This window comes from Bos javanicus, chromosome 6, assembly GCF_032452875.1.
Source record: "Bos javanicus breed banteng chromosome 6, ARS-OSU_banteng_1.0, whole genome shotgun sequence".
In the NCBI taxonomy this organism is placed as follows: Eukaryota; Metazoa; Chordata; class Mammalia; order Artiodactyla; family Bovidae; genus Bos; species Bos javanicus.
This window is the reverse complement of record NC_083873.1, coordinates 42,275,376-42,288,416: the sequence shown is the minus strand read 5'-3', so window position 1 is coordinate 42,288,416 and position 13,041 is coordinate 42,275,376. Positions and strand designations below refer to the sequence as shown.

The 13,041-nt window shown below is 42.4% G+C and overlaps 1 protein-coding gene across 4 annotated transcripts in view; it reads left to right on the top strand.

The window, feature by feature from the left end:
* The window catches only part of ADGRA3 (adhesion G protein-coupled receptor A3), a 132,656-nt gene extending 120,235 nt beyond the window's left edge, over window positions 1–12,421 (top strand). For all 4 annotated transcript variants that reach the window (XM_061419785.1, XM_061419784.1, XM_061419787.1 and 1 more), the window contains 3 exons: window positions 6,634–6,779; window positions 10,809–10,904; window positions 11,040–12,421. In XM_061419785.1, coding sequence (XP_061275769.1) covers window positions 6,634–6,779; window positions 10,809–10,904; window positions 11,040–12,282 — 1,485 coding nt within the window. In that variant the 3' untranslated portion in view covers window positions 12,283–12,421. The remainder of the gene's footprint in view (window positions 1–6,633; window positions 6,780–10,808; window positions 10,905–11,039) is intronic.
* Window positions 12,422–13,041: the final 620 nt, after the last annotated feature.

Genomic DNA, 13,041 nt, shown 5'->3' with positions numbered 1-13,041 from the left:
TATACATACTGGGTAGGAATGTAAGTGGATGACTCCAGGAGCTCTACCTTATACAGGTAAACTTTTACACAGTCCCACTACAGGGCTTAGAGTGAGTGCCTGTGAATATTCATAGCAGCAGTCTACACCGTAGCGGAAACCTGGAAGCAACCCAAGTGCCCATCACTGAGAGAGTGAATGAATAAATGGTGATATTATGCAAGAGTCAAAGTTAATGAATTACAACAAGGCGTAGCAGTGTGAGTCAGTCTCAGGAATATAAGTGAAAAAATTAAGTCCCATAAATTACATTCATCCTGATATTTTTCTTTATAAAGACAAACATAACTAAAATGAAACAGCATACTTTTAATGAAAACACATAGGTGCAGTAAAATCTTAAGAAAGAAAGCAAAGGGATGATAAGCACAGGATAAATGGTGATGATTACCTTGGGTGCAGGGGTTCTTAGGTGCTGATACAGGCTTTTGTCAAGATCCTGCCTTTTGTCTTATTGATAGGTTGGTGGACACATAAAAAACTATTTAAGAAACTAAATAAAGGCAGGCCATGCTTGTGTGCTCGGCTCAGTCATTAGAATGTCATTAACCTAAGGCTGATGATGAATCCAATATTTTCTTCATGTAAAACAGTTTCAAATATGTATGTGTGTGTATATAGGAATTGTTGAGAGAATTAAATGACTCCAGAGTGCCAGGTATACAGTAAGTGCTCAGTAATGTAAGCTATTATTATGACGGTTATTGGTATAATTATCTCTTAGCTGTGCAGAATATTCCCCTGTATTAGGACCATTACTATACATCTGAAATCAAACTTGTTTGAAGCCTACAAGAAGTTAGGTAATGGATCCCAAATCAACTTAATAAGTGTACAGAAGATAGTGCTTCTCTTTTCTCAGTGTTTTCTCCCTTCTTCACCTGGGTGACTCCCACTTACTTTGTAGGTCTCAGTTTACTGTTTTAGAGATGCAGTCCCTCCACCTCTTCCCCTCATTATCCTAGCTGATTAACATTCCATAGTGCCTGCAAAACTTTATAATTGACTAGTATTTACCTATTTGTTGTCCCTGGACTCGAAGCTCTACAGGGATGGGGATTGTACTGATTCAATTCACCAGTGTTCATCCAAAAATCAGTATAAGACCTGACACATAGTAGGTGCTCAGCAGATACTGGGTAAATGAACAAAAATGGCCTCTGTGTGCAAATAGTAGAACTCATTCAACCCTGGAGTTGTTTTGAACATAGACTATTAGAGTACTCAACACACAATGGTGGTAATAGTCTCAATTCTGTCTAAAAATACTCATTGATTTCTGGAAGTAGACACATAAATTTATTTCACTAAGGAAATGAACAGAAAGAGGCCATAGTAGAAATGACTGCCTTTCATCATCCTGAATGGTATTTTATACCATTTCTAGAATGAAAAGGATAGGAAAGTACACTGAGTTTTCAGGGCCTCAAGAATGAAGGTCTATTAGGTAAAGAATTACCTGAAAAAGTGTGAGGTGGGCAGGCTTCTAGATGTTTTCATATGTTGTTTTCTTCTGGTTTTTTTAGTGTTCTTCCTCTGTGAAAGACATAGCATCATTCTTATTATTTCTGACTCAGACATGACTTGCTTCACTTTATGTTTCTAATACTTATTCAGTTAGTAGCCAGCTGTGTCTGCCAGAACAGCCTGTGTGGCTTGTCTCTTAACCTCAGTTCCGTTCAGTTGCTCAGTCATCTCCGACTCTTTGCGACCCATGGACTGCAGCATTCCCGGCTTCCTTGTCCATCATCAACTCCCAGAGCTCGCTCAAGCTCATGTTTGTCATGAACAAACCTAGTGGTGGTGGTTTGTTCATTCAGTTGTGTCTGGCTCTTGTGACCCCATGGACTGTACCTGTCAGTCTCCTCTGTCCATGGGACTCCCCAGGCAAGAAATGCTGGAATGGGTTGCCATTTCCTTCTCCAGGGGATCTTCCCAACCCAGAGATCAAACCTGGGTCTCCTGCATTTCAGGCAGATTCTTTACCTACTTAGACACCTGGACAGCCCCTTAACCTAGTAGGGGCTTCATGTTTCTTCTGCAAAATAATGGGGTGGGCTCGTCTTCCATCTCTAAAACTGAACCCTGAAGCGTGCATCTTCTACATGCATTTCTTAGGTGCACATGATCGGTGGTGTCTTTGGCATATCTCCCTTTTAGAGCTCATGTATTTTGTGAATGGTGTGAACAGGTTCTAATGCAGTTTCTTCCCTGAAGTAATTGGCCGAGGTTATTAAAGGCCCCACCAGCCAGGGACTTCCCACTCTGGTTCTTATGTCATCCTTTCTGGGTGGTGCCATGGGTGCATGCTGTAGCCTTGGACTTTGTTTTGCAAAAGGAGCCAAAGGGAAACTGAGAAGTTGAGTGGTAGAGTAGAAGAGGCTGTTGACTCAACAGGGTTTGGAGGAGATCTGGGTTCTGGGTCAGGATGTGCTGCCAGATAACTGTGTGATCGTTAGTTTTTGGTCCTTGGTTTCCTAGCTATGCAGTGAAAGGATTTGGCTACAAATATTTAGGATACCATGTTGCTCTACCACTCCACGATTTCATCTGTTAACTATTGTGCCAGCCGACCTTCTCAGGTGTCTTCTGGTCTGTTATCCAGAGGACTGCTGCACGGGCACATAGGATACACAGGGAGATTCAATCCATGGATGTTAAGAGCTTTCTACTTGCCAGCCACTGCAAGTATGTTATGTTAACTTTCACATTAACCCTAGGAGGTAGTTCTTACTCATATTTATTAGTACGGAAATTGAGTCTTAGAGAATTGAAATAACTTGCCCCAAGTCTAGGGCCTTTGGGTGGCAGAGCCCTGATTCAAATGACAGTCTCTTTGAGTATTCCTTGCCAATCCCCACCCTTAACACTGCCTTCTTATTATTGAGGACCAGGATGATGTAATAGAAGAGTCTCAGGCTTTGGGTTTGAGTTGCTGCCCCACCACTCTCCATGTGGCCTCTAGAGGATGACTTAACTTCTTTCAGCCTCCATCTCCTTGTCTGTAGCACTAAGCAAATTGTGACACTAAGAGGATAAAATAGAAGCACATAAAAAATTGTCTAATACATTTTGGCATACATAGCAGGCATTCTGGAGAAGGCAATGGCACCCCACTCCAATACTCTTGCCTGGAAAATCCCATGGACGGAGGAGCCTGGTGGGCTGTAGTCCATGAGGTCGCTAAGAGTCAGACACGACTGAGCGACTGCCCTTTCACTTTTCACTTTCAGGCATTGGAGAAGGAAATGGCAACCCACTCCAGTGTTCTTGCCTGGAGAATCCCAGGGACGGGGGAGCCTGGTAGGAGGCCGTCTATGGGGTTATGGGGTTGCACAGAGTCGGACACGACTGAAGTGACTTAGAAGTAGCAGCAGCAGCAGCAAGCATTCAGTAGTGGATGCTCTTAATTTTTATATGTATTCATATCAGACTATGAGTATTAAAGATGATTTTTTTGCACACTTGCTGTGTACGCTGCATTATTATAGGTTTTGTTGGTGGTTAAAAACCCAACTGTTAAAATGTCTCATCTCTGGTATGTGAATGTTTATGGTTAGGTAACATATAAAGTCCAACTCTTCAAGATAATTTTTTGTATCCATTTTGCACCTTTGAAAATTGATATCTTGAGGTAAGGTGACTTTCTTAAGTTCTAATCTGTTGCATTTAATGAATCATTTACATGCCCTATAAATTAGATTATTTCCAAACTATTTACAAATTTCCCACATGTATCTGATTTATTTGGGAGAAATTGTGACAGAGAGGTTGTATTTCAAGTATAGCCCAAGTGTCCGATGGAGAATAAAATAGGAAGCACATATGTGTGCTCAGTTGTGTCTGACTCTTTGTGACCCCATGGACTGTAGCCCACCAGGCTCCCCTGTCCATGGGATTTTCCAGTCAAGAATGCTGGAGCGGGTTGCCATTCCCTTCTCCAGGAGATCTTCCCAACCTAGGGATCAAACATGCGTCTCTTGCGTCTCCTGCATTGGCAGGTGAATTCTTTACTGCTGTGCCACCTGGGAATCCCAAAATAGGAAGCAGCTTTTTCCAAAAGATAGGAATACCATTGCTGCTAGACTAGATCTCAGTGCCTCCTTTATTCTGTCTTATGGAACGTTTGGTGATTTGCTTATGTGACTATTACCAGGTACCATTAGACCCCTAAAATTCCACTATTGGTAATAATTGTTTAACTGGAAGGCTTTAGTATCTTTTAAGTATGAACACTTCTCTGCAAATTTTGAAATGCCATAGGAAACACTTCAAAATCTAAAGGTTGAGTTTTACCTATTAGATCTAAAACAAGAAAATTCTCCATCTTGCACCTCCTGTGTTGAAAATATTTTTAACTTCTGTTTTGAAGTTTATTTGAAGCCTTGTCTCATTCTTTTGACCTCTACATCGGAGAAAACTGTAGAAACAGAGGATACCATTTTGAGTCAATATCATTGATTGGTTTTGAATGTTTTGGTTTTTATGCACCAAATCCAATTATACTATTTTTATTTACAACATTTGATGTGACTCCAGATAGCTCAGAGGGTTATTTTATGCTTTTTGTTCCACTTGCATCTGTAAGCTTTGCTTTTCTAGTGCAGTGAGTAAAACTAATAGGAACCATGGAGCAAGTTTTCTGCTTAAGAAGAAGAGATTGTGAGGACTTTCCTGGTGGTCCAGTGGTTAAGAATCCATGTTTCCATTGCAGGGAACATAGGTTCGATCACTGATTGGGGAACTAAGATCCCTTGTGTTGCAAAACACTACCAAAATACAAATAAATAAAAATTAAACAAATTTTTAAAAGATGAAGATACTCTGACCCTCTGGTTCAGCCAGGCTGGATCACCCTCTTAGCCCTTTCAGTCATTGAGAGGACAGTGACTTCCCTGGACAAGTGACCACCCTAGTGTTTGCCCTGCAGAATAATCTGTGTACTTCCATGTCACCAAGTTTAATGAGGCTCATGTCTCATTAACATGAGCCTTAGGCAGCAGTCTAGATTGTTCTGTTACTTACCTAGGATTGATGATGTCAATTTGATTTTCTTGAGATTGGAGAGTCATCCTTTTTGAATTAAAAAAAGTTTTTTTTTTCCTTGGAAATTTTCTTTGATAGAAGTTCACATGTAATCATTGTGTAAGAAGAAAGGATCAAAAGATAGAATTAGATAAGAAAATTGAATTATGTCCTTGCTGCTCCATGCATTTATTTTTCTTAAAATAGATTTTAAACCTCTCTTACCCCATATTTGTCTATCTAGAATTTTATTTCTAACTGCTGTTGCTTCAGACACAGTTCACAAGGTGAACGTGCCCCCCATCATCCCTCTGGGAGGAACTCAGTGTCATCACTTACCTATATTGCAGTTCTCCATCACCTTTCGAGTACTTATTATGTCCCAGATATTGTGCCCTTTCAGTCCCTACAAAAACCCCTAGGGATGCTTATGGATGGATAGTCTTTCTACTATTCACATGAGGAACATTAATTTCAAGAATGTTCACGTTATTTTCTTAAAACCATACTCCTAGTAATAATAAAGATATTGCTGTATTTTTAATCACGTATAATGTACCAGGCAAAGTGCTAAATGCTTTATATAGGGTGTCCTATTTAAAGCCTTATGGTACTTTAATATTATCCTCAGTTTACAAATGAGAACAGTGCTTGAGATATTCTGCGAGTTTGCTTAGGTGTCACAAGGGGTAGATTCTGGTTTTAAAACCAGGCAAAATTGTTAATTCCAGAGCTCACTCATTTCAAATAATCACCGATCTGTTATACTGCTTGCTTGCCATCCATTTTGATACATAAAAGCTGTGAATTAGAACTATTCAGGCCTCTGACTCCAAAGTTTATTCTCTGTTGACTGTGACTTTTGCCCTCCAGTTACCCTTGACGTCCCCCTGATAGCTCAGTTGGTAAAGAATCCACCTGCAATGCAGGAAACCCCAGTTTGATTCCTGGGTCGGGAAGATCCCCTGGAGAAGGGATGGATGGGCTACCCATTCCAGTATTCTTGGGCTTCCCTTGTGGCTCAGCTGGTAAAGAATCAACCTGCAGTGTGGGAGACCTGGGTTCGATCCCTGGGTTGGGAATATCCCCTGGAGAAGGGAAAGGCTACCCCACTCCAGTATTCTGGCCTAGAGAATTCTGTGGACTGTCCATGGGGTTGCAAAGAGTTGGACACGACTGAGTGGCATTCACTTTCACTCTCACTTACCCTTCACCTCTGCATTCCTCTTTAAAATAGACTTTAGGAACTCGACTCTAATTTATAGCATAGCATCTATGAGAAACATGGCTTTGGTTTACTGTTGTCCAGGAGTGAATTCCATGGTATGTTCAGTGTCATCTTAGGTATAAGTTGTAGTCTATGGGCCTCCTATATTCAACTATAGATTCAGTCCTCTATTATACGCCTTTTAGAGTGCTTTCTTTGTTCATTAGCGGGCAAATCTGAGTCAGATATTCAAAATAACTTAGCAGTCTTTTTGAGGAAGCTTATTGGCAATTATTATATTTTGATTGTAAAGGGGAATTTTTTTTTTTTTTTCATTTTAGTTCATGTATTCTTCTTTCTAGGTTGGAATAATTCTTCATTATTCCACTCTTGCTACAGTACTATGGGTGGGAGTGACAGCTCGGAACATCTACAAACAAGTCACTAAAAAAGCTAAAAGATGCCAGGATCCTGATGAGCTGCCACCTCCACCAAGACCAATGCTCAGGTATCTAATATCTTCGTGTACTATCTTCTGTTAAATGTCCACACATATTAAATTTAATGAAGGATGGTCATAACAAAAAATTGCTGAGTGAACATTGGAACGTGGAAGAATAGACTTGTAAGCAGCCTTGCAGCTGGGAGTTCTTTGTGAAGTTTTGTATCCTCTCTTGTCTTTCTATCTCATCTAGAAAGTGGGAATGATTCTCTTTCATAGACTTGTTGTGAGGCATAAGTGACTCAATGTGTAAAGCACTTCAGACGGACGGTACTGGCCATGGAATAGACTCTGAAAATATTAGTTTTTATTTCCTTGAGGTCGTTTAGTAGATTTCAGTCTTCTCAAGTATGTATCAGTGTTGTTATTCTCCAAGAAAGAAAAAACAGTTTTGGTGTCGTGCTATTCCTAATATCATAATTTAAATCAGTTGTCAGTGAATTATTATTCTCAATGGGTAGAAGACCTGTCCTTGAGGTCTTTACAGTCTGTGAGGAGACAGGTGTGAGAAGAACTACTGTAGCTGTGTAAGAGCTGGAGTGGAAGTACATTCTCTGAAAGCGCCAAAGAGGAACTGTAATTCTGAGGGGTCAGGGAGAGTGGGGGGCTATTAAGAATTGCTTGACTACCACATAAAGGGCAGAGGTGGCACTTCAGATACAGGATCATATTGCAAGCTGAACAGATTTGAGAAGTGCGGTTTGACTGTGGCTGGAACCTAGGGTTTATGGTGTAGAGTAGCGTGATTCAGAGTAAAAGCTGAGTTTCAGGTTTTAGAGGGCCAGATTAAATTGTGGGCTATACATTAGAATGCCCGAAAGTAGGAGACATCTACAAATAATTCTGCTGAGGTCATTAGGAGATCCTCATGAGTACTGCATAGGGTCTTTTGCCCATTTCAAAACTGGGAAAGGAGTATTTCAAGGCTGTGTATTGTCACCCTGCTTATTAATTTATATGTAGAGTACATCATGAGAAACGCTGGGCTGGATGAAGCACAAGCTGGAATCAAGATTGCCAGGAGAAATATCAATAACCTCAGGTATACAGATGGCACCACCTTTATGGCAGAAAGTGAAGAAGAACTAAAGAGCCTCTTGATGAAGGTGAAAGAGGAGAGTGAAAAAAACTGACTTAAAACTCAACATTCAAAAAACTAGGATCAGGGCATCCAGTCCCATCACTTCATGGCAAATAGATGGTGAAACAATGGAAACAGTGACAGATTTTATTTCCTTGGGCTCCAGAATCACTGCAGATGGTGACTTCAGCCATGAAATTAAAGATGCTTGCTTCTTGGAGGAAAAGCTATGACAAACCTAGACAGCATATTAAAAAGCAGAGATTTTGCCGACAAAGGTCTGTGTAGTCAGTGCTGTGGTTTTTCCAGTAGTCATGTACAGATGTGAGAGTTAGACCATAAAGAAGGCTGAGTGCTGAAGAGTTAATGCTTTTGAACTGTGGTGTTGGAGAAGACTTTGGAGAATCCCTTCGACTGCAAGGCGATCCAACCAGTCCATCCTAAAGGAAATCACTTCTGAATATTCTTTGGAAGGACTGATGCTGAAGCTGAAGCTCCCAATACTTTGGCCATGTGATGTGAAGAACGGACTCATTAGAAACAACCCTGAGGCTTGAAAAGATTGAAGGCAAGTGGTGAAGGGGGTGACAGAGGACGAGATGGTTGGATGGCATCAACGACTGGGTGGACATGAGTTTGAGCGAGCTCTGGGAAATGGTGAAGGACAGGGAAGCCTGGCGTGCTGCAGTCCATGGGGTCACCAAGAGTCAGACATGACTGTGTGACTGAACAACAGATGAGGACTGCCACCGGCACAGTGGCATGGAGGTTAGAGAGGACACGTGTTCAGGAACTTGAGGCAGTTTCTCTAGGAGTGATGACTAGCTGCATTTGGGAGCTCTGTATGGGGATTTGAAGGTGGCTGCAGGTTGTCTGCTCCAGTTGGCTAGGGTCCTTCTGCAGATGGTGCATCCATCAACTGAGAAAGTCACAGAGGAAAAGTGGGTGGGGGGACCCAGGGAGGGTAAGCACAGGGGAAGTGGGCTCACCCATACTTTCTCATGGAAATTCTACATTTGGGGAGTCTAGTGCTCAGCAGAGAGGACACACTCTGTGTCCCCTTGACAGGACAGGAGATGTGTTAACATGTGTTCACTGAAGCACTGATAAGGAATGAGCTCTCCCAGGGAAAAGTCAGCTAACAATGATCCCTGGGCCATATCAGTGTTGAGTAGATGGGCCATAGCAGATAAAGGGAAGAACTGAAAGAGAACATTGAAGATTGAGGGGAGAGTGGTTCAGTGAGCGGCAAGGGACAGAAGGAGTGCTTGGCCACAGCCAGATTCTAGGATGCGATTTGACACCCCTGTCACTGGTGTTAAAGGACCTGAGGGTGATGGTGTTTGGCCAATAGACAGGGATCCATCCTCATGCAGCTGTTTGTTTCTGTTGGGTTTCCTTTCTGTTCGGTGATTAAAAACACAAAGGGTTTAGTAAAAGGCAGCCTGAGCGCCAAAGCCTATGTAGTCCTCTGTGGCTGGTAGGTACACCCTTTGCTTTAGACGGTCAGGTTCACCCTGTAGGCTGCCGTCCTTTCCCTGAGTTCTGGAGCTTAAGGAAACTCAGCATCTGGGCTACATGGATGATGGGCAGGGACTTGTCCTGAGTCTGCTGGCCCCAGAGAGGGCAGTTTCAGTAGCATGGTAGCTTGGAAGCAGTGTCACCTCGCAATAAATGTGAGGCACATGTTGGTGCTGTTGTTTCCAGGTGTTTGTCACCAAAGGGAGCAAGAAAGAAGGTGGTAGTTGAAGGAAAGTTTTAGGATGGAGAAAACGTGAACATACACATAGGCTGGAAGGAAGAAGCAGTGGAGAAGTAGATTTAAAGCTTTAAAGTAAGAATTAGTTGGTAGCAGGCAGTCCTGGAGTAGAGGTGGGGAAGGAGTGGCAGAGAGTACTGTGGAACTCGAGACAAATTTGGGTGAACTGGTGCTTCTTTGTCAGGTCAGAAGCAGCTATGAATTGGTTCAACAGGAAGAAGGGCAGGGTCACAAATGCTGGCCTTCCTCTAACCTGTGGAATAAAAGACATAGTTATAGTTTTATGGGAGTAATTAGCTGTCTTTTTCAGCAGTAATATCATATTGAAGATTTTTAGTACCCATAAGCATGACTAAGAAAAAAATATATGGGAAAATGCGTTGTGAACATTGCCTTTATCAAGCCAATTCAGCATGTTGACTGTGTCTCTGGACTTGGCAAATGCAGAGTTAAGACTGGCGTACCCAGGGGTAGCTCACCAGGCCAGGAAGTTCCCTAGGATCTTTTCAGAGCACTCAGAGAAGCTGCTCCCCTCTGCCCCAAAAGTTGTTCTTCAGAGGACCAGCTAGCACTCCGTCTCCCTCAGTTCCTCCAAGCAGGTCTGTGGGCAGTTGGTGAGGAAGGGCCCAAGCGCTGTGGGCAGCTGGGATCCAGGTACCTTCCTTACCTCCATTTCAGCTGACTGAGGATAAGCATACATAGCAGCAGGACATTAGATCTAGCAGGTCCTGCTAAGCATTAATATGCAGGTCTAGCCTGGCATTAATGAATAAACGATGTTGTTACATTTTTAATGTGAACAGTGGCACAGTGGGATCTTCAAGTCCATTTTGCAGTGGACTAACTTTCTGCTCCACTGGCTGAATCTAAAAGAAACAAGTATAAGCCAAAGCCCTACCTGCAGGAACTGGGTGTTACTTCGCCTGCCCACAGGGTGGCAGAAGCTGATCAGCTTTCCTTCAACTCAAACTTGGTAGATCTTCCGCTTTTTTAAACTAAAGAAATCAAGAATAAATAAAAACTTAAAAAAAAATGTTACTGTTAACAAAGGAGCCTGCAAATGTTAACCTCTCCTGAATTATTGAAATAGTGACTAATCTTTAAGGAATAACTTCTGCAGAAATGAGATCCTACAATGTGAACACCTAAAGTGATTAGATTGATGAGCTGTTGTTTCCATCGTTGCCCCTACTAGGTTCTACCTGATCGGTGGTGGTATACCCGTCATAGTTTGTGGCATCACTGCAGCCGCAAACATCAAGAATTACGGCAGTCGGCCAAATGCACCCTAGTGAGTATTCAGTGTTCTCTTTGTACCTGAGTTGGTTCCTTGAACTGTTTCCCAGGAACTAAAGCTTACTGCAACTTTTTAAACACTTTCTTGACATATGGAGCATTTGAGCTGGTTCTCCGTTTTCTTTCCTAGTTGCTGGATGGCGTGGGAACCCTCCTTGGGAGCCTTCTACGGGCCCGCCAGCTTCATCACTTTCGTAAACTGTATGTACTTTCTCAGCATATTTATTCAGTTGAAAAGACACCCTGAGCGCAAATACGAGCTGAAGGAGCCCACCGAGGAGCAGCAGCGGCTGGCAGCCAATGAAAACGGAGAAGTCAATCATCAGGACTCCATGTCCCTGTCCCTGATTTCCACATCGGCCCTGGGAAACGAACACACCTTCCATGCTCAGCTTCTGGGGGCCAGCCTTACCTTGCTCTTGTATGTCGGCCTGTGGATGTTTGGGGCCTTGGCTGTTTCTTTGTATTACCCTTTGGACTTGGTTTTTAGCTTCTTTTTTGGAGCCACGTGTTTGAGCCTCAGTGCGTTCATCGTGGTTCACCATTGTGTCAACAGGGAGGATGTCCGGCTCGCATGGATCATGACTTGCTGCCCAGGACGGAGCACCTATTCAGTCCAGGTCAACGTGCAGCCCCCCAGCTCCAGCGGGCCGAGCGGGGAGGCTCCCAAGTGCACCAACAGCAGTGCAGAATCTTCATGCACAAACAAGAGTGCTTCGAGCTTCAAAAACTCCTCCCAGGGCTGCAAATTAACCAACTTGCAGGCTGCCGCGGCCCAGTGCCACACCAATTCCCTACCTTTGAATGCCACGCCTCAGCTCGACAATAGTCTGACAGAACATTCAATGGACAATGATATTAAAATGCATGTGGCGCCTTTAGAAGTTCCATTTCGAACAAATATGCACCCAAGCCGCCATCATAAAAACAGAAGTAAAGGGCACCGGGCCAGCAGACTCACGGTCCTCAGAGAATATGCCTACGACGTCCCCACGAGCGTGGAAGGCAGTGTGCAGAATGGCCTGCCGAAAAGTCGGCTGGGCAGTAATGAAGGACACTCTCGGAGTCGGAGGGCGTACTTAGCCTACAGAGAGAGACAGTACAACCCCCCCCAACAAGATAGCAGTGATGCCTGTAGTACGCTTCCCAAAAGCAGCAGGAATTTTGAAAAGCCTGTTTCAACTAGTAGTAAAAAAGATGCAGTAAGGAAGCCAACTGTAGTTGAACTCGAAAGTCAGCAGAAGTCTTATGGCCTGAACTTGGCCATTCAGAACGGACCAATCAAAAGCAGTGGGCAGGAGGGACCCTTGCTGGGTACGGATAGCACTGGCAATGTGAGGACGGGGTTATGGAAACACGAAACTACTGTGTAGACTTGGTGGGCTTCCTGGGCAAGAAATCCATATAAACTGTGATAGTCACATTCCTTTAAGCTATGAACATGTAAAAGCAGACTGTTTACAGCCACCTTAGGGATTCAAAAGAATTTTGAATAAACTTTTAAGTTTTGGATTTTGTGTATTTTATATCCCCCAAGTGTTGCATTTTTATAAATTTTGGAAAAAGCCTCTAAAACAGTGTTTCACATGTCAAAGCACCAGCAAGACATTTTGGGAATCTGAAATGTAATTTTCTTGAAATCTGTACTATCTACTTAACGTTTCAGGCTTGTATTTAATACAATAAATAGGTGTTTGTCATTGTGTCAGTCTTACATTTTTACATTTTACAGTCCCAGAAGCATTTAGTTCTAATTTAATGAAGTTTGTGCATTGGGATAATTTAGCCAGAATTATACATAAATCAATTATCAGATTTTTTACATGATTAGCTTCACTGATGATGGCATGTAAATCAAATGGCTTCTGGAGTGACGTATTTTGTAAATACTGTTTTAAATACTATAAGTTTTTTTTTTAATCTCACAATTTTTTTTGAAAATGCAAATGCCTAAAAACTTTGCCTAAATTACCTTATTTTCACCCTATCACTTTGGTCATATTAATACCATTTTTTTATATTTATGTGGCTTTCAGTGGTTTATATATTGGTTTACTTATTCTTTTTTTTCAAACACAAGTTATTTTTTTTTCTTTTTTTAAAAAAATATTTATTTGGCTGTGCTGGGTCTC